The sequence below is a fragment of the Eublepharis macularius genome, chromosome 11 (genome assembly GCF_028583425.1).
Source record: "Eublepharis macularius isolate TG4126 chromosome 11, MPM_Emac_v1.0, whole genome shotgun sequence".
Lineage (NCBI taxonomy): Eukaryota > Metazoa > Chordata > Lepidosauria > Squamata > Eublepharidae > Eublepharis > Eublepharis macularius.
The window spans coordinates 65,312,574-65,332,519 of record NC_072800.1 but is presented as its reverse complement, the minus strand read 5'-3'; the positions used below and the strand labels follow the sequence as shown (position 1 = coordinate 65,332,519).

Sequence of the window (19,946 nt, the reverse complement as noted above, 5' to 3'; positions counted from 1 at the left end):
TGACTTTGGTTTTATTGTGCTACCTTTTTTATATCATGATGAAATCCGCTCTGACTGTGCTTCGCAGGGAGAGCGGAATATAAATATAATAAATAATAGTAATTATTATTATAACTCCACAACGAATGTCTATAATTCCTAAACATTTCCATGCCGTTTTAGCACCTCAGCCTGTTCAGATATAACTGGGGAGAAATTTCCACACTATGATGATCATTTCTAAGACTATCAGTGCAGTCTAAACAGAATTACGCTCTTCTAAATTCCTTGATGTCAGTAGGCTTAGAAGAGTAACACTGCTTAGAATTGCCTGTAGTGGTGGGAAAACATCTCAGACAAAGAATATAGGAAAGTCTAGATCTATCCACAGCGCAGATTCAGAATGTTTGATACCTCAAAACTTTTACTAGGGTAAGACTTCTGTCTAATAATTCGGCCCAGCCAGCCAGCAGCATAGCTGCTTAAGGCCAGGGGGCGCCTTTTGCAGCCCCAGAGTAAGAAGAGCTGACAGACAGCTCATCATATGGTCATCAAGGAGTGGGCGGGGCTAAGTGCCTTATAAGGTATCCCCGCCTCTGCTCCCCAACAGTTGCCTTGAGCTTGGGCTGGGAGAGGTGTTGTTTCGCTCCCCTCTCAAGCTAGGCAGCTGCAGTGTGGGAGCCAGCCCAAGACATCGGTAAAGAGGGCGTGGCGCTGCTGGGTGCTTCTGAAAGTGGCAAAGCACTTCTGCAGGTGGTGTGGCTCTTCCAGGCTTAGAACAGAGTGCCTGAAAGAAGTGAAGGGGTGGGTACAAGCAAGCAGCTTTGCCACCTCTTGAGGAGGTGCCACGGCTCCTGCTGTGCCTGAGTGGTGCCAGGCCATTGCTTTTTGTGGGAGTGGTGGGACTCCTTCCCATTGCGTTTGTGGGTTTGGTGGCAACAATCTGAGTGGCGCGGCTTCTTCTCACTGTGCCTATAATCGCTCCATGGCAGCAGCAAATGGCTTTGTGGGCCTCTTGTGAGGCGCCACAGCTCCTTTCTGCTGCAACTTGGCGATCAGGCCAGGCTCTTTTGACTGGTGGAAGGGTGGCTGGCAGTGGTGGGTGCCTATGTGGGCCTTTCCCACCTTATTCATGAGGGGATCTTGTGTCCCAGGCTTTAAGGTGGTTTAGGGCAGTTCCCCCCCTTTTATTTCCTGTTTAAGGGGGCTTACTGCATTGGCTGCCTCACTACATTAAAGAGTGGGGCCTTATTTCCCAGATTCATCCTTCAGGTTGTAGAGCCCTCCCTTCTTTTTCCTTTAGATTAACAAGGGCCTTTTGTTTTGAGCCCATGGCCTGTGCCAGGGTGCACTGGATCACCAAGGCTTCTCTGTCTGTGGTGCAGGAAGTTTTAATTTTGTTTTGGGCCCAATGCTTTCCTGCCTGGTGTGCAAGAAGCTTGGGCCCAGATTGAAGTTTAATCCGAAGAACGGTACACTCCTCCTATCTGGGATGGTTGTCCTCTTCCACCGAGCATGCAGCTTCAGGAGGGATGGACATGGAGCAGTGAGGGAGGAAGGGGACACCCACCTAGCCAGCCAGATCAGCCGAATCAACCCTGGCAATCAGTGGGGTGACAGATGTCGCAGCCAGATCCCCCGCACATCCAAGTTTAATCCATGTCTCCCCACCTGTGGTGTATAATGATCTTGGAATTAAGATGAATGCCTATGCAATGGCCATAGAGCTATTTCATAGCGATTAGGCTTAGAGGGTGGGCTAGGGATTTATTTGCCCCCACCTGCAAATATGGGCCCATATTCAGGGTGACCCCAGGGCCTGACCTGTACTGCTATTTAGGCCCTTGCCACGTAGATATGTTCAATGTTATTGCCAAATAAATATAGTCTATTCGTTCCTTACACTTGCATCTGTCTCTTCTTTGTTTGGGGTGGCAAATACTATCTTATCAGGATTTGTGAGATTTACAAATAAGACACTTTGCAGCAAATGTTTTCAACTCCAAAATTATATAATAAAATGCATTCTGGGAAATGTTTTTTTTTCATTATTTTGCAAGATTTTTAAAAAAATTTTTACAAAATGTACCCAAGTTGTGCTCAGATTATTATTTGGAAAGGATCCCAAAGTGGCCTGCTTCCCTGATGCTCCTGTCCCTGCTTCTGAGGCCATCAGCCATCTGGACTATATTTGTGCACAATCTACCATGCCTAGGCTCAAAGGCCACAAGTGGGGTCCCCATCCAGTGTCAGGTTACACATGAGTTGTGGATTGTCCTCAGTTTCTGTGAGCAGTCAGTGCATGATTTGAACTGTGACTGTGGCATGTATAAAGAAGGAATTTAAGCCCTGTGTTGTGTTCCCAAGCAGTAATAGGCCTGGGGGTTATTTGGCCTGTGAGGGAAACTCACACATATGCCTCCCTAAGGATAGTTGGCTGGGCAGCCATGTTGGTCTGCAGTAGAACAGCAGGTTTTGAATCCTGTGGCACCTTAGAGACCACTGAAAAACTTGTCGGTCTCTAAGGTGCCACTGGACTCAGATCCTGCTGTTTCACATACACACTTGTGGGTTTCCCCACCAGTCCAAATATTTTCCCCTGTGGACAGTTTCAAGCCAGGAAAATAGTATGGGAGAGAAGGCTTCTCTACAGTTGCAATCTGCATGGGCAACTGCACAAGGGGGGACTGAGGAAAACCCACAACTCAAGTCGCAAGTAATTTTTATGTAGTAAACATCATGGGGACACCAGATCCAAGCTTTGCTCTTCATAGATTGGCTCTCAGTGAATATGCAATAGATTTACTCTATTCAAACATATGGATAGCCTTGTCTCAGTATCTTTTATACTGAGTATCTTTTTTAACCTGTTAGTATTGGAGGCAGAGAAGGTACTTCCAGTGGATAGGAAAGTGAGAGAAATCTCGCTTTCATTACTCATAAACAACCCTTGTGAGTTTAGAGGGGAAGGGAGCTTAATCCAGGTCTGTTTAAACTCAGATTTAGGGACATGCCATCTTGTTAACTAGGGTAGTACAAGAGGCAGAAATTAGGTTTTAGAATGAAAATTCCTAGGAGTACTTTGGTGAATAAGGAAGTAGGGGAATGTTATTTTACAATAACATACAATTACCATTACTATACACATCAGATATGAAAAACACATATACCATAGTTCAAATTTGACTTTTCAATTTAAAAATACACAGAACTCCAAAAAAGGATTAGGTCCTCCACAACTGTGTATTTTTAATGAAGGGGGGAAAACATGAAATGCACAGATAGATTTTGTCATTTGCATTTTATGCTTAGATATAAAAGCACAGAACATTTTGTGGCCCTAATTTGGATCTAGAAATACCTGGTTTTGCTATGGCTTCATATAAGTTTTCAAGCGGTAACTTGTAATGTGTCTCCTGGGGAGAATTGCAGGCACTAAATGAATTAGAGTCTCAGACCATAGCCATGTTTTAATAATTAATATTTACTGATGCTCAAAAGCTTTCAGCATCAGCAAATATTTTCACAGTCTTAAGTATTGTATTAGGGATGTGCACCTGAAAAATATTTGGGTTTTCTGCTTCGGGTTTACCTGAAGCAGGAAAAATTTTCAGTAAAAACCCCAAAATCCAAAGCAGCATGCCACTTTGGATTCAGGTTTCTAAGTCGCTTCTGTATGCTCCGTAAAGATTTGGAGCATACTGAAGTGACGGGGGAGGGGGAGGCCCACCCCACCCTTAAACTCCCACCCACCTCCACCCCACTTACCTGGTCAGGCTCCAGCCGCCAACGCCCACCTGGCCAGTGGAGAAGGCCTCCCCTGCCACCACCGTGCAGCCACGGCCAGCATGGCTGGCCATCAGAGAGGGCCTTCCCTGTTGCCGTTGCCATGCAGCGGTGGCCGGTGCAGCTGGCTGGCAGAGAGGGCCTTCCCTGCCACTGTCGCCAAGCAGCCATGGCCAGCGCGGCTAGCCAGCAGAGAGGGCCCTCCTTGCCACCGTCACCACCAGCCATGGCCGGCGCAGCTGGCCAGCAGAAAGGGCCGCCGCTGCTGCCAGAGGCCAGCAGGGAGGTGGGAGGGCCGCCTCCTCCAGCCAGTGCCAGGAAAGTGGGGGTGGGGAGGTAAGGGTAGGGAATGGAAAAGTTTAAAGGGCCCTGCTGCTTGCAAAAGGGCCCTTTAAACTTAACCCCTGACCCCCCCCCCCAAAGCTTCCCGAAGCGTTATGAATGCTTCGAGAATCTTTGATTCAGTATTTCCTAATCAGGGCCAGCATGCTTTCAGAATCGGGCTGGATTCGGGTACCTGAATCGGATACCCAAAGCACACACCCCTATATTGTATATGTAAAATAATATAACAAAATGTAATACTTCAAAATTTAGTAAGCAGAGGGGAAAACTTACAAACATATTACAATCTCTCTCTAAATATGTGTGAAAATTCACTTGGTGGTTTTAAAGACTGTAGAATTGTTTTGATCTGACACTTTTACCACTTTATAAGCTCTGTTATGACTGTATCTCTCTGACTGACTATTGTGCAGCTGTTTTAGCAGTCACATATCGTAAGGCTGAAGCATAGACCTTTTGCCACTACAATCATGTAAACTTTGCACGTAAGATTATTATTGCCGACATGGCCTCACATATGCGGGATGGTGGTCCTACTTCCTTGTTTCATATCTGCTGCTGTTTCCTTCCGTTAATTGTTCTAAAGAGACTTATTAATTAATAACTATGCAAAGTGACAATTACGAATAGATCTGTATATACAAAGTTAGAATTTGTCTTCACAGCCATAAACTAATCTCCATGATCATAATAAACTCTCCACAATTCATTCCTCCCTAGTTGCTGTGACTTCTATGCCAGCTTCTTAAAGTATAGCCTGTTGGTTCCAGCTTTTCTGTCCTTTCTTTAGCAGAGGGACAGATAAAGAAGATGATGCATTAATTTGCATTAATTTATTTATATCCTTATTTCCTCCTTAGTTGGGAATTCAAAATAGCTTAGAACAGCATTCATAAAGAGAGGATAGAAAGGGTGGATTTAAGTATGTGAGCCAAAGACTTCTGAGATAAATTATGTTCTAAGGAAATATTTGCATGAAGAGAGAGAAATGGCACAGCCTAGGAGTTCTGAGGAAAAGGGGAAACATGGGGAAAGAGGGAAGGAGGTTGGGGGTGACCTGGGGTAAAAGGAAGGACAAAACAGTAGTGACTAAAATATAGAGGGAATAGTAGATTGGTCTAGGTATCTGAGGAAGGGCATAATATGACCAGAAGCTGTGGTGAGGCTTCTTCTGAAAAAGCCATCTTTGAACCCCACCAAGCAGTTCAATTACTACCCAGTCTTGAACCTCCGGTTTCTGGGCAAGGTGATTGAGCAGGCAGTGGTGGAACAGCTACAGGTTTTCCTGAAGGGATTCCTCTATCCTGGACCCATTCCAGTCTGGCTTCCATTTGGGCCATGGGATGGAGACAGTGCTGGTCGCCCTCTCATACGAACTTTGTAGGCACCTGGATTGGGGCGGGGCGGCACTGTTGATCTTGCTGGATCTTTCAGCAGCATTTAACACAGTTGACTATGAACTGTTGACCTGCTGCCTTGCAGATGTGGGAATCCAAGGGACTGCCTTGCAGTGGCTGGTCTCCTTTCTCCACGATCGGGGACAGAGGGTGGCACTTGGGGAGAAATTGTCCACACGCCAATCATTGCTGTGCGGCATCCCATAAGGGACGATACTCTCCCCACTATTATTCAATCTTTACATATGTTCCCTTGCCCAGTCGGTGCAAAGTTTTGGACTGGGTTGTCTCCGATATGCAGATGACACCCAGTTGTATCTGTTGATGGATGGATGGCCTAACTCTGTCCTGGATGTCCTCGTGAGAGCTTTGGAGGCTGTGTCTGGATGGGTGAAGCAAAGTCATCTCAAGTTGAATCCGGCAAAGATGGAGGTCCTGTACTTGGGCCGTGGGCTGCTAGATTTGAGAATTCGGCTCCCAACTATTGATGGGGCACCGCTTGTGCCCATTCCATTGGCCAAGAGTCTTGGAGTGAAACTGGACTCCTCCTTATCAATGGAGGCCAGGTCACAGCAGTTGCCCAGTCTGTGTTTTTTCGTCTTCAACAGGCCAGGCAGTTTGTCAGTTCATGACCTAAGTACAGTGGGCCATGCAATGGCCACCTCCAGATTAGATTGCTGTAACTTGCTCTATGCAGGGCTTCCCTTGAGTCTGACCTGGAAGTTACAGCTGATCCAGAACACTGCTGCATGGGTTCTGATGGGTGTGCCATACAGGGCACATATCACATCGATCTTGAAGCAGCTGCACTGGTTCTCCATGGAGTTCTGGATCAGGTTCAAGGTTTTGGTTTTAACCTTTAAAGCTCTAAATGGACTGGAGTCAGCATACCTGAGGGACCACCTCTCCCCATATGTACCCCAGAGAACACTAAGATTTGCGAATAAAAATCTACTGGTGGTCTGTAGCCCCAGGGAGGCTTGACTGGCCCTGACCAGGGCCAGGGCCTTTTCGGTCCTGGCCCCAACTTGGTGGAACTCTGTATCGGAGGAGACCCAGGCCTACCAAGACCTTATATCCTTTCTGCGGGCCTGTAAGACAGAGATGTTTCACCAGGTATATGGTTGACGCCAGTCTTAGATTATTAGAAATGCCTTCCAACTGGTCTCCTGTCAGGGGGCGGGGCTATAAAACCATCTGCTCCCCCATACGCGATGTCACAGTATGATATCAACTGCATCCCTCACTCTTTTTTGTTATAGTGTGGTATGGAAAGAATGGAGGAGGTCAGCATCTGAGACTTTGTGTATATATTGCTGTTCTGATTTTAAATATATTTAAAGGCTTTATTGTATTATTTATATTATTGTAACTCGCCCTGATCCTGCTCTCGGGGAGGACAGGCTAAAAATCAAAAAGTAAATAAGTGAGAGGTGAGTGGTTTTGATAGCAATGACTGATTTTGACAACAGAGATGAAAAGGCTGTGGAGAGATAATGGAAAGCCAGAGAGAAGCCCAAGGATGTTTTGAGAATTGTTTTATGCTATTTTTATGCTCTAGTTGGATTTTTAATGCCAGGTTTTTGTTATTTTTTAACAATGTTATGTTTTTAGTTATGTTTTATTTTGTAAGTCGCCTTAGTTCACTGAAGAGGTGGCACAGAAATTCTCTAAATAAATAAATATAAAGCAACAGGATTTCTAGTAGCCAAAATGTACTGCAGTTCCATGGACAAGAGGAATATCTTTCAGACTATGGGGGCATCTTGTCTATTATTCTGTTCCCAACATTAACCTACCCAATAAATCAGGAAGCAGTGGCATTCCCAGCATCTGTTCCTTGGAGCGATGCTGTCCCTGAATATGGAAGTTCTAGTTACAACTAGTATAGTTAGTAGTTATCAACAGACCTGTCCTCCATTAATTTGTCATCTGCTTCTCTCATCTGATGAAGAGACCTGTGGTTCTCGAAAGCTGATGCCTCAATAAAATTGGTTACTCTTAAAGGTGCTACTGGACTTTTTTCTCCTTTTAATCTATCTGTGGGAGTGGCTTTGTCTGAGGCAGCTCTCTTGACCCTTGAATCCCATTGGGCCTACCTGGGCATATCCATATAGTAAAGGAAGATGTTATGTTGTGTTCCCTGCAAACATAATGGTCATAATCTGTAGGCAGTGACATTCTCTGCAGGGAACATGTTGAGTCTGGGAACCTGTGGAAGACAGAGAACTGAAGTCACCGAGCTAGAAAGCAGTGAAGGCATCGCTAATTCCAGGGGTCTTTTTATTTGCGAGAATAGCGTGTTCAAAATGGGCATCTGTTATAAATTACCTCAGAATATACTGCAGTGTTGTCTTAAGCACTACTCTTCTCAAGACAGTTTCTTCAACTTCCTCATGCCCTAGCATAGTTGAATGAATGTAGCCGGTATTTGCCCCATAAAGACTTTGATCATTTTAAGTCACTGCATTATATGCATACCATGTACATATTTCTTCCCTTATTTCCTATGCCATACTGCTTCATAAACGAAGATCTGTTCAATTATTCATCTCTTAGCAATTTCAAAGGAAATGGAAATGGGACTGAATCTGTGATTTCTCGGAGGGCCTGAAATAAACCTTCATAACAGCCTTTGGAGTCTACGGGAAAGCCGTGCTTAATGATAAGTGGCAAATTGTTTGCCCTAAAGGAAGATGTTGAATAAGGTCATGCACGATATATGAATCCCAGATGTGGCACATTTTCATTAGGATTGTCAGAGGAAGCTGAGACTCAATTCTAATAAGATTAGAGGTTATTCCAGAGGTGATGTTGCTGGTTTTGAACTTAAGAGTGTTTGTAGATATCTGTTTAGTAACATGGGATTGAAGAGAAATGACTAATGCAAGAATTTTGGATATTATCCAAGAATCTGTCTACTATACATTTTGCAGTTTTGTAAAAATAATAACAACAACAGTGAGGAGAGTATCTAGTGAACTTGAGCTCTTTACATGAATTATAACTATTCTAACAATTATATTTCAAGTCAAGTAAATCTTTATTGCAGTTCACAAGCCATACAGAAGCAGAACAGTCTTAATTAATTATCTAAAATCATAATTATAAATACCAAATTGGATTTCCTCTCCAGTTGTTTGTGTTTGGGCTCTTTCATTGCTGCCTTAAGGATATTTAGTTTTATATCTTTCACCTTTCAACTGTGAGCGTGTAGCTTTGCCTGTCATCATAAGCAAGTCATCAGTGATAGATTTCCAGTTACTCTGATTACCAGGAAATTATACTTCTTTAACAGGATAAACTTTGTTCTGATAGTTTAACCATCCATCTGTGGTTATTTATGAACGCCTCTGAGTGTAGGCTGATTAAAAATTTATATTTTTATAATGTAAGGGGGAAATACTGCTACCCAAGAGCTTTTGAATTTGTCATTTTTACATCTTCTATGTAAAAAAAGTTACTTGTTTAGTAATGCTTAATGTCTTGACAGAAAAAAATGTCTGTATTACATATAACTGTGGCTTAAATTCTGTTCACCTCCAACTGAATGTAAGGTACAGACATACTTAAGTTAACTAGATGTATGCTAGTTGTATAGAATGAAAAGCAGTTTGTTCAAGGATAGAAGAACTTCACTAAGTGTGTCTAGTGAACATGGAAGTAGACAGTTGTTTCTTTGACTCATGTCCAAGATTCACACATACAACACTTCCATAGTCTTCTGTGGCCAAGGAAAGGGAGACACATGTTACAATCCTTTCTTTATGGCAGTTGTCTGACAGAACAAACTCCCAGTTTCTTCAGCCATGATGATTAATTAGAAGAGGAATTACTAGGATACTCCCCCTGGTTTTAATATCCAGCTCCAGCAATAGTAGTAAGAAAACAACAGTCAAATCTTTGAATATTGGAAGTTCTTTGCTTAAAGACTTGAAGGCTTCTCTAGGTGTGTGTTATGTACCATCAAGTCACCTCTGACCTATGGCAATCCTATGAATGAGAGACCTCTAGATTAATGTTCTATCATTACCATACTTGCTCAGATCCTGCAAATTGGAGGACATGGCTTCTTTTATTGAGTTAAGCCATCTCATTTTGGGTCTTCCTCTTTTCCTCCTGCCTTCCACTTTTCCTAGCATTATTGACTTTTCCAGAGACTATTGTCTTCTCATGATGTGACCAAAGTACGATAGCCTTAGTTCTGTCATTTTATCTTCTAGGGAGAATTCAGGCTTGATTTGCTCTAGTGCCCACTTATTTGTCTTTTTGGCCATCCATGGTATCCACAAAAGTCTCCTCCAGCATCACATTTCAAATGAATCAATTTTCTTCCTGTCAGCTTTCTTCACCATCTAACTTTCACATCCATACATAGTAATAGGGAATACCATAGTTTGGATTGTTTTGATCTTGGTTCCCAGAGAGACATGTTTTTTTAAGGATCTTTTCTAGCTCCCTCACAGCTGCTCTTCTGAGTCTCAATCTTCTGATTTCTTCATTGTAGTCTCCCTTTTGATTGATAATTGAGCCGAATAGAAAATCATGAACAATTTCAATTTCCTCATTGTCAACGTTAAAATTGTGTAATTCCTCAGTGGTCATTTTGTTTTCTTGATGTTCTGCTGTAATCCTGCTTTGGTGCTTTCCCCTTTAACCTTCATTAGTAGTTGTTTCAAGTCTTCACTATTTTCTTCCAGTAACATGGTGTTTATCTGCATAACTCGAATTGTTAATGATCCTTCCATCAATTTTCACTCCAGCTTTTTCTAGATCTAATCCAGCTTTCCTTATGATATACTCTGCATAGAGGTTGAACAGGTAGGGAGATAATATGCATCCTTGTCTGACACCTTTGGCAATTGGAAACCATTCTGTTTCCCCATATTCTGTCTCCAGGTACTGCTGCCATTAAAATATCTTTGTTTTAGTGAGACTGGTATTTTTGGTGAAGGTGTTGAGAATGCTAGTTTAGAGAATACCTTAGATTCCAGGACTTCCTAAAGAGAGGAGTGATATTTATACCAGTGGTATAGATTAGAGATGATTTGAAATTTCTCATCCCCCCCACTCCCGTTGTAACCCGAAAATCCCAATTTCAGATTTGTTTTGTCATTGTGCAAGTCCTGAAGAATGGTGTGTGTGTGGGGGGGGGGGGGGTGAGTTGGAGATCTGAAGCAGGAGAGGAGATCACTGAAAATCACCCTCCCCGCTCAATTACCAGAAATCCTCTGTGGATCCAAGCCACTTACGTACACATTTTCAGTGTTATTTGTGTGTCAATAAATCACTCATGTACATTATTAATATATGTTACATATATTGTATATAACTACATAGAAACCATATATTACAGCCATGCAGCATGCATACAGAAAAGAAATGAACATTTGCACAACCCTACTGTAAATATGCCATGGGCTTTCGCAAAGCAACCCTCTATGGTACGTGATAGAATTTCAAAAAATCCCTATATACTGTTTCATTATATGAAATATTTTCTCTGTTTTTTTCCCCCTCTGTAGTTTCACTGTAACAGTCTGTATGGCTTTTGAAGGTCAAGGAATTTCAGATAAAATAGGTAAGACTCATTTTTATGACCGCATGACTTTATTTCTCACTGAATGCTGTTGGGATAACAGCAGCAGCAATAACAACAGTGTACTTATATACCACTCTTCTAGACAGATTAGTGCCTCAGGCAGAGCGGTAAAGTCAGTGTTACTATTATCTGCACAGTGTAGTTGAGGCTTACCACCCAAGGCCACCTGCTAAGCTTATGGCAGTAATGGGATTCAAACCAGCAGAGTGCTGACTTGGAGCCCAGCCACTTGACCACTATGCTACAGCAGTTGTCAATATGCATCTTGAAGACCTTCACTCTTTTAAGAATACAACTGAAGTAACCGGAACTCTCTTTGTACATGGAGTCCCTGTGCCTGAAAAGAGCTGCTAGATCAAGTTGAACAAACTTGAAGATGTATAATTGGGAACAGGATGGATCAACTGATTGTTTTGTAATATATGCCTGTCTTTCTCCTCAGCATCTTGGGACCCAAGGATAACGGCACTTATTCATAACTCATTTTAGCTGCCAACTGTATGCATGCTTACTAAGTTTCACTGTTTGCAGTACAGCTTACTCTCAAATATGTTTGCATAGGAATTGTAGCCTTTTTCTTGTTGGTCCAAGTGTTTATAACAGTTTTACATATTCTGCCTACCTCTTCTGCTTTTGCTTAAATTATAGACATAGAAACTATTTTAGTTTTACATGTGTTTCTTCCCACTATTTTGATCTGCTGAACATTGCATTTTGCTTCTATTTTGTAGCTCTGAAAGCTGAATTGCAGTTAGATTCGTTAAAACCAAAAGTAGCTGTGAAACGGACTCTCTTCTTGGACTACCATCAGTCACAACATGTCTTTCTGTTTATGATGGATAGGCAAAAGCAGCTCACTTGCAAGGACTTCATGGTTTATCTCAGAGTAAGTTTTTTATTCTTGAAGTAAAGAACATTTTGGGGGGTGCTGTATCAAAATGAACTTTGTTTGTAGACTGACCAAACAAGAGCAGTAAACGAAATTAATAAAAGTAATTGATTTTTGTATTTTAAAAAGGGTATATTCCTTGCCTCATGTTGCATAGATAATGCTTATGATACATCTTTGGAACTGACTATAAATGACAGTGCTAACAGGTAGTATTAAATAGGTATTTACAATAACCTTTCCGTGGATGACTTATGTTCTCACCTTGATTTTTAGTTAGCTAAACATGCCTTCTTGTACATAAAAAGAAAGAAAATCTGGAATGGAGTCATTTATTACGTACCTGTAGACACAACAAGGCCGGATCGAGGGGGGAGGGGGTAGTCTGCCTCCGGCACTGCCAGGGAGGGGGCACTGGGAGCAGCTGCCAGCTGCCGGGAGCACACGGGCAACAGCGCAGGCAGCCTCCCAGCCCCCCACGCTGCCTTTCGCCTGCCCCGCAGGACAGGGGGCAGCCAGCTTGCCGCGCACCTCCTGTCCTGCAGGGCAGGCAAAAGGCAGCATGGGAGGCTGCAAGGCCGCCCACGCCATTTGCCTGCCCTGCAGGACAGGGGGTGGCCAGCTGCCCCCTGTCCTGTGGGTAGGCGAATGGTGCAGGCGGCTTCCCAGCTCCACACGCTGCCTCCGCCGGTGCACCATGCGGGCGGCACACTCCACCCTGCATGATGACATCACAGAAGTGACATCATCACGTAGTGCCGGGAGCACGCGCGTGAGAGGGTTTGGACTAGGGTTGCCCTGGCTACTGGCAACCCTAGATCCGGCCCTCAGACACAAGAGTTGTATTTGTGAACTAGAATAGCACATATGGCTTTAAAACAGAGCTGAAAGCACCCAGACGACATTGCTTGGGGCTCGCTTCAAAATTCGAGATCCTGTTTATATTTCGGGAACTTTGATTTCTTTCCCATTTCCTGCACTTTCTGTTAGCTACCTCACCTACCCACGTAACTGTAGTGACAGCTGGGGGCAGAATGGCTCTTAATATCATGGGATGGGAGGATGGCTCAAATAAGTTGCATAAAGAGGATCTGCCTAAACTTTACCACAATCTGGTTCAGAGTGCTTCTACGTGCTTTGTCAGACTAGCTGAGGAGTTGCACAGTTCTCAAAAATCAGTCTGTTGGGAGGAAGGTTGCACAGTAGTGTGATTATTGTCCCAAACTCAGAAGAAAAAGAAGCAGTTAGTCAATCTGTGTGTGTGTGAGAGAGAGAGAAATTAATGAAAGGATTTGAGTCCAGTGACACCTTAGAGACCAATAAGGTTTTCAGGGTATAATTTTTTGAGAGTCAAAGCTCCTTTCTTCAGATACTGAGGTTCTCCTACAAGAAATGTTCATGTTTAGGTGCAAAAATGAAAACTTAAATGGGCTCACCACAACTTTTTCTGCAAGAGGAAGAATCAGGTGTGTTATGGGGCACAATCTGTATTCACAATGTGCAGTGGAGAAACCTAGCAACGCCTCATGTAATCTGAGTGTTCACTTTACAGCCTGCCCAGAATACACTATAATAAGCAAGGGTTGCAGACACAGAATTTCCTTGGCAGATGAGGAAGGTGATTATTGACAGTATTAAGTGGGAAAGAGCTCAAAATTCACAAGAAGGCACATCCACCCATAGAAAAGGAGAGAGGGTTCTGGCATTTTTTCCATTTACACTGCAGACCCCCCATTTCACCCTGCTTTGTTCCAAGGGTCTACTAATTCCAGGGGACATGATTTGGGAGGACACAGCAGGGTGAAGTGGGCAGAAGAGACAGGAAATTTCCCCTTCTTCTAGGGCAGCTTTGCTGTGCTAGATATGATCCACCCCAGTGTAAATATGGTACAAATGCTTGTGCCTAAAACATCTTATTGTATGAACAATTTTTGCAAAGACGTTGGAAGAGCCATGGCACTTTATTGTAGGCATCTTTCAAAGTTTCATTTGAATTGCCTAATATTTATAGATGATTTTACTTCATCTCTCATCTTCACAATGTTAGAGTGGCAGTTCATGGTCACCACTTGCTTAAATTGGTGACAAAAAAGTAGCTTTTGCATAGAAAACCATGGCATGTATCCAGCCATCCAATGACTTTGCAAAGCAGGACTTTCCTTCTCCCCTTTCTTGCTAAGCATTGAGCTCCTCTGACATTTTGTTCAGGAGTGTCTGTGGATTCCCCAAAACAGCATAGGGGGCAAAGTGGGAGTCTGTTGTAGGAGAGTGGAATCAGTAGAAATTGCTCCCCCCCCCTTCCACAAACAGAAATGCTATGAACTATGTGGCTGGGTGCACACTGATGTTACCCATTCTTCATCCGCATTTAGTATTATTTTGACATGTCAGGCAGAGCTGCTGTGATGGCCATCTGCTGATGTGGAAAGTATTGGGAAGTACTTTTTGGATCTATACAAGGCAACAGATGAGTGTTTTTCAAAGCTAATGCATGCAACTCCTTGGTTATGGAACAAATCAACACTATTGCCTCCACAGATCCACATGTGTGCACCTTCTGTGTCTGCCAGGCAGTGAAGAATTTGTGGCAATTGGTCTCTTTAGAGATACAACCTCATGATAGTCTTCTGCTTTGAAATAATTCTGAGCCTGCACCACTTAGCAAGCTACTTCCGTGTGTGGATCTGTGGAGGCAATGTGTTCTGGAAACTCAAGTAGAGGTGAGTAACATTCTTTGTCCTGTTTGGAGACTTAAATGTTTTATTATAGAAATAAGGACCAAAATCAGTACATTAATGAAGCATAGAGATGGGCACGAACCGGAAAAACTGAACCGTGCAGTTCGTGGCTTGTCGCATTTCATGAACCACGAACCTTCACAAACCTGCGCCAGTTCATGAACCGGTTCATTTGGTTCATGAAAACGTCACATCCAGGTCAGCAAATCGTCACTTCCGGGCCAGCAGAAGGCCACTTCCAGGCCAGCAGATGGTCTGCAGGAAGTCCATCCCCTGTTGCCTAGGAAACTGTGATTGGTGCCAGGCTGTCTGCAGTGATGAACCAAAAAACGAACCAAACGAACCAGCCTAAAGTTCATGGTGGTTCATCAGAAATGGGCTTTGATGAACCACCAGTTTACGAACCTTGAACTGGCCTGGTTCGTCATGAACTTTGGTTTGTATTTCGGTTCGTGCCCATCTCTAATGAAGTGTAGTCCCTATATTTTGAAGTTTCCCTCTAATTTATTTCACACAGGATGAAACAGAGTTTCGAGATAAATTGTCTCCAATTGGCATTAGCTTGAATTACAGCTTGGATGAATCCACTTTTTCCGATGGTTTCTCCATGAATCCAGTATTGAACTATTACCAGGAAAGCATCGTTGGAGAGAAAGTATGGGTCTTGCCTATCTATCTATCTATATATATATATTGTAAACAACTGATGATGTTTATTATGCTGTGTGGCATCTTTTATAAGGTGGTTTTTTATAGTTTCAGCATTCTTTCAATATGAGCAACAAGAGTTTAATTTGTTCATTATGGGAAGTTAATCGAACCAGATCTATCTGAATATTTTGGATCTCTTCCAGGGTGCCTTTTGTAAATGTTCTCGTTGTCTGAATCCAGCTAGCTGTAACAGCATGTAAAACATGTTCCTTCATGGAATGAAGGAAATATGTACTCACTTTTTTTTTAATATGCAGAATTTACATAGATCTGCAGTCACCAATCTTCTTTGCACTGGAATAAGGATTTGGAAGTATTAAGTCTTTGGGGGGAGGTATTTCTAATGCCTGTCAACAAACAAACAAAAAGGAAAGGAAAGGAAATGATTGGAATTCCTTTCAAACAGAGTACTAACATGAGTGATGCATGTTTTGGACAATGCAGGCTTACATTCTTGTGGATTGTGGAGAGGACAACTTATGCATTTCTGACTTGAAACTTTCCGCTGTGCCGTAAGTTGAACAAATAAACTTGTGTATTACAGTTAATGGGATAAAGGTGTTCATTAAAAACTGCTCAGAGGGAAAAAAAAGACTGCCCCATGATAGGAAGGAGATCTTAACTATCACATGCTGAGATGGGATTTTAAGTTTCTGGTCCACCTTTTACGACCTTGGAGAATATATCACTTCAAAGGTTTGTTACATTTGTTGTTGTAGGTTTTTTTACTTCTGCATATCTCCACTTAGTCTACTTCATTTATCTCAGGAAAAATAAATAAATAAAGATTTAGATAGTGTTCCCCTGCTTGAACAAAAACATGTGTAAATTATTTTTCCTCTGGGTTCTCTTTTGGCATCAGTGCCAAGGGGATATTATTAGTTAGGCATTTTGCAGTTGAGGGATAAAAATGCATTCTTGGGCCACATCCCTGGAACAATGTAAGTCTCATACCACAAATCATGTTTCCAGAGGTCTTCTGAGATATTTCATAGCAGAAAGGGTTCCCCTGCCATACTTGTAAGCTCTGGGGAGCCTTGTAAGCATCAAGTGGAGTTGTTCAACTTCTGCTCCATCCATCCCTGCATCCTTGCAGCAAAATTAAGGAGAGAATGATGGTTTCATTGGTAAAAGTGTATCTTCTGTTGCTTTACCTGAGCATGTTCCATAAACATTTGTCCACTCTAGACATGGACAGGATCAGACTCGTGAGTTATCTCTGCCATACCTCTAGAATGTTAACAGGCACCACAAATTGGAATTATTCCCGCCTGTCTTTCACTGGCCTGTCATCAAACATAGAACAGTCACTAATCTGAGTTGGTAACATGTTGAGGTTTCCTTTTCAGAGTGCCCCCAAAGGAAAGGGTAGTGGTGGTAATGCTAGTGGTAGTGATTAAGCATCAAAGCTATGGATTGGATGTATGACTCCCTGCTACCAAGTCATCTTCCGGTAAGGATAGACTTTTCAAATAGAAATTCTCTGTTGGAAAAAACTGTTTTTCCACTGGAGGGAAACATGGTGGGAGGAAATCATAGGATCTAAAAACTTAGCAGAAAGGAGTTACAGGACCCACTCTATAAATGCTATATGGACACAGCAACAAAGGAATAGTAGGAGTGTCAGTTCCATGGCAGAGTACATGTATTCCTAGCACAATAGCCAATGAAAAGACAGACTTGGGATGATCTCTCCCAGAAAGCAGGATAGTCTGGGTCACCTGCACTCGATTAGGTAGGTCATCAGTATAAACTGGAAATTATTCACAGAGACATATTCTACTACAAGCTGAAGCCAGTGTGTGTGAACGTTTTTTTCCGGATTTAGATGTACTGAGGAGAGCTTGTGAACAATTCAGTAGAAATCCATATAATGCCTTAATGTAGGCTACCTGTTTTTCAGAAATACGCTGAATCATGATCTCAATCCATTTTGAAAGGCCGGTTTAAGGAGTGGCACATTTTTTCAGAGGCAGACGTGGTTTAGGTCATAACAGCCAACTCATGAATTATATTTTTCAGGTGCAGGATTCATTCTGGTGTGAGCAAAGGTGGTTAAATGCATAGATTTTGTGGCACAGAAATGATTTCTCACATTCGTGGAATGTGATAGGCATTTCAGATCACCATTTGCTCAGAAATAAATTTGCTCATAAATTTTCAGAATGATATTCACTGAAAATATGTATTCTTTTGATAGAGATAGAGATCGGATCATAATTGGGGAAGAAAACTGTGTCATGCTTTTGGTAAATACAAGAAATGATGGTGAAGGAGCTTATGAAGCTGAGCTGCATATAAAGATACCTCCAGAGGCAGATTACACTGGTGTTGAACGTAACAACAAGGTAATGATAATCAGACTAGCACTGGCTCATGGGTACATGCTGGATACATACTTGCTGCACTGTAGAAACATGCAGCTACTGTGTGTCCACAGAATTGCAGCATGAGCTTGCGGTGCTGGTAGGGGTTCTGCCTTCCCCACCCCGTTCAGTGGCCTCAGTGACGAAGACTGGGATATTCCCTGCAACTCATCTCACACGCTGCTGCCTGTAGCAGGCCAGGCATTCATGGGTTACCATCGCTTTTTTTCCTGACAGAGACTCTGTGATCTCATTTGTATAAGGGAGGAATGACCTCGTGACCATACTAGGCTTTGTAGGAGATATTAGTGGCTTTATTCAAAGTGAAGTAGTAGGTGATGTGAATTTTCAAATAATGCATTGTTTACTCAAATACATGGCATTTTCGGAAGACTTATTTACGCTATTTATAGTTTGCCTTTCTCACTGAAATTCAAGGTTGTTTAAACCAATTAATAGAATGAGACTGCTAGGATTAGGATGAGATGTTTTATAGGATTAGGATCACAGAAATCTAAAACAAAGCATATTAAACATGACACACAATGCCAAAAATTTTATTACATAAGTAGAAAACAAATATCTGAATTATGAGATATAGCAAAAGTTTATACAAATGGTGTTCAGCAAGCCATGGGAGCTTGAACTGAATTTGGACTTAGATGATTTTATTTGAAAGGTTTTGGACGCAAAAGGAGGGGGATGTTTTTGGAGGAGCCAAGATGAAAGACTATCCCCGAAATGCACAGACAGTTCATGTGTTCACTGCTGGGCAAGAAGAGTATATCAACTCATTTAACTACAAAGCTCGCAAGCTGATACAGCATGAACTTTATTTTGGATGGTTCAAAGCATGACACCCAAAAAAGGAACCAAGGTGTGCCAAGTTAATTTCCTTTCTTGAAGCAAATATTTTTGTTATGTTGAAAATAACCTCCTGCTTCTCTTCTAAAAGACTATTTTGGTGGTATAAAACTTGACAAAGGGGAAAAAACTCAGCTGACAAGAAAGGAATTGATGCTATCTGGTGGGTGCACCAACATCTTTTAACAATATCCTGACTCCCTTCTTAATATTTACATTTTGGTGTTCTCTCTCTCTCACTCTCTCTAATTTTGTAGATTGCACTATGAAGCTTTATCATACTATTAGATGATAGTTTGTTGGGAGAGTTAAAGTATGTTTCCTGGAGGAAGAGTAACTTACAGGCAAGATTCTTGAGGAAGAGAAGGAGCCACCAAAGTATAGTAGTTAGGAGTGTCAGACTAGGACAAAGGAGACTGAATATGTATAGATAGATCATTGTATGATGGCACTAGCACACACGAGTATGAAGGACAGTTAAAAAGCAATCTAGGAGAGTCAGAAATTGATCATGCTTCTATTATAGTTATAAATTTAGAAAGGATGCAGAGCTCCTATGTCTGAAATGTAAAAATCAACAAATTTGTCCCCACGGATTTACATCTCCAGGGCCATTGGTCTTGTTATTCCCGGTGAAAACAGGAAGTTAATTTGGAAGTATATAAAAATGCTATTTTGTTGCACTAATCCATACCCTTTATTCTTGAACTCAAAAGCTAGAGGCACAATCTGGACTCCAGATTGGCCAGCCTTTAAAGTTCTATGGCATCAGCATTATACCCTTGTTAACCCTACACTTATTTGATTTTGCTTTGTGCTGTTTCTGTTTATTTGTAATGAGCTTGAAGATATGATCAATCAACTTTGGTAGAACCTTTGATTTTAACATTACAAGTGAATGTGCCTGCATTTTCCAAGATGCACCCAAACAGCTCACCAAAGGATTGACTCCCTGCTCACAATCAGAAAACATGACATAAGCTACTGGACTCTTTTTGATTTTGCTACTACAGACTAACATGGCTAACTCCTCTGTATCTTAGCTACATACATGACACATACATGAGTCATATAAACTGCAGCACAAAGCAGACATGGTAGAGAGCAATGAGGGCCATGGAAGCCTCAAGCCATAGCAGCTGATTGACAAATTCAGATGGGACAATGGAAGGAAAGCAGTGAGGTAATTTTGTTGGTCATTATTCCCTTGGACTGGTGGGAGTCAACATAAGTGTTACAGATATTGTGATTCGATGACCTAAATTATTA

General features: G+C 42.2%; 1 protein-coding gene across 1 annotated transcript in view; it reads left to right on the top strand.

Annotated features, from left to right (window-relative positions):
• The window catches only part of ITGA8 (integrin subunit alpha 8), a 159,148-nt gene that overhangs the window by 64,956 nt on the left and 74,246 nt on the right, over window positions 1–19,946 (top strand). Inside the window, exons 16-20 of the mRNA XM_054991800.1 lie at window positions 11,033–11,088; window positions 11,841–11,995; window positions 15,254–15,391; window positions 15,892–15,959; window positions 17,648–17,795. Of these exons, the coding sequence (XP_054847775.1) occupies window positions 11,033–11,088; window positions 11,841–11,995; window positions 15,254–15,391; window positions 15,892–15,959; window positions 17,648–17,795 (565 nt within the window). The remainder of the gene's footprint in view (window positions 1–11,032; window positions 11,089–11,840; window positions 11,996–15,253; window positions 15,392–15,891; window positions 15,960–17,647; window positions 17,796–19,946) is intronic.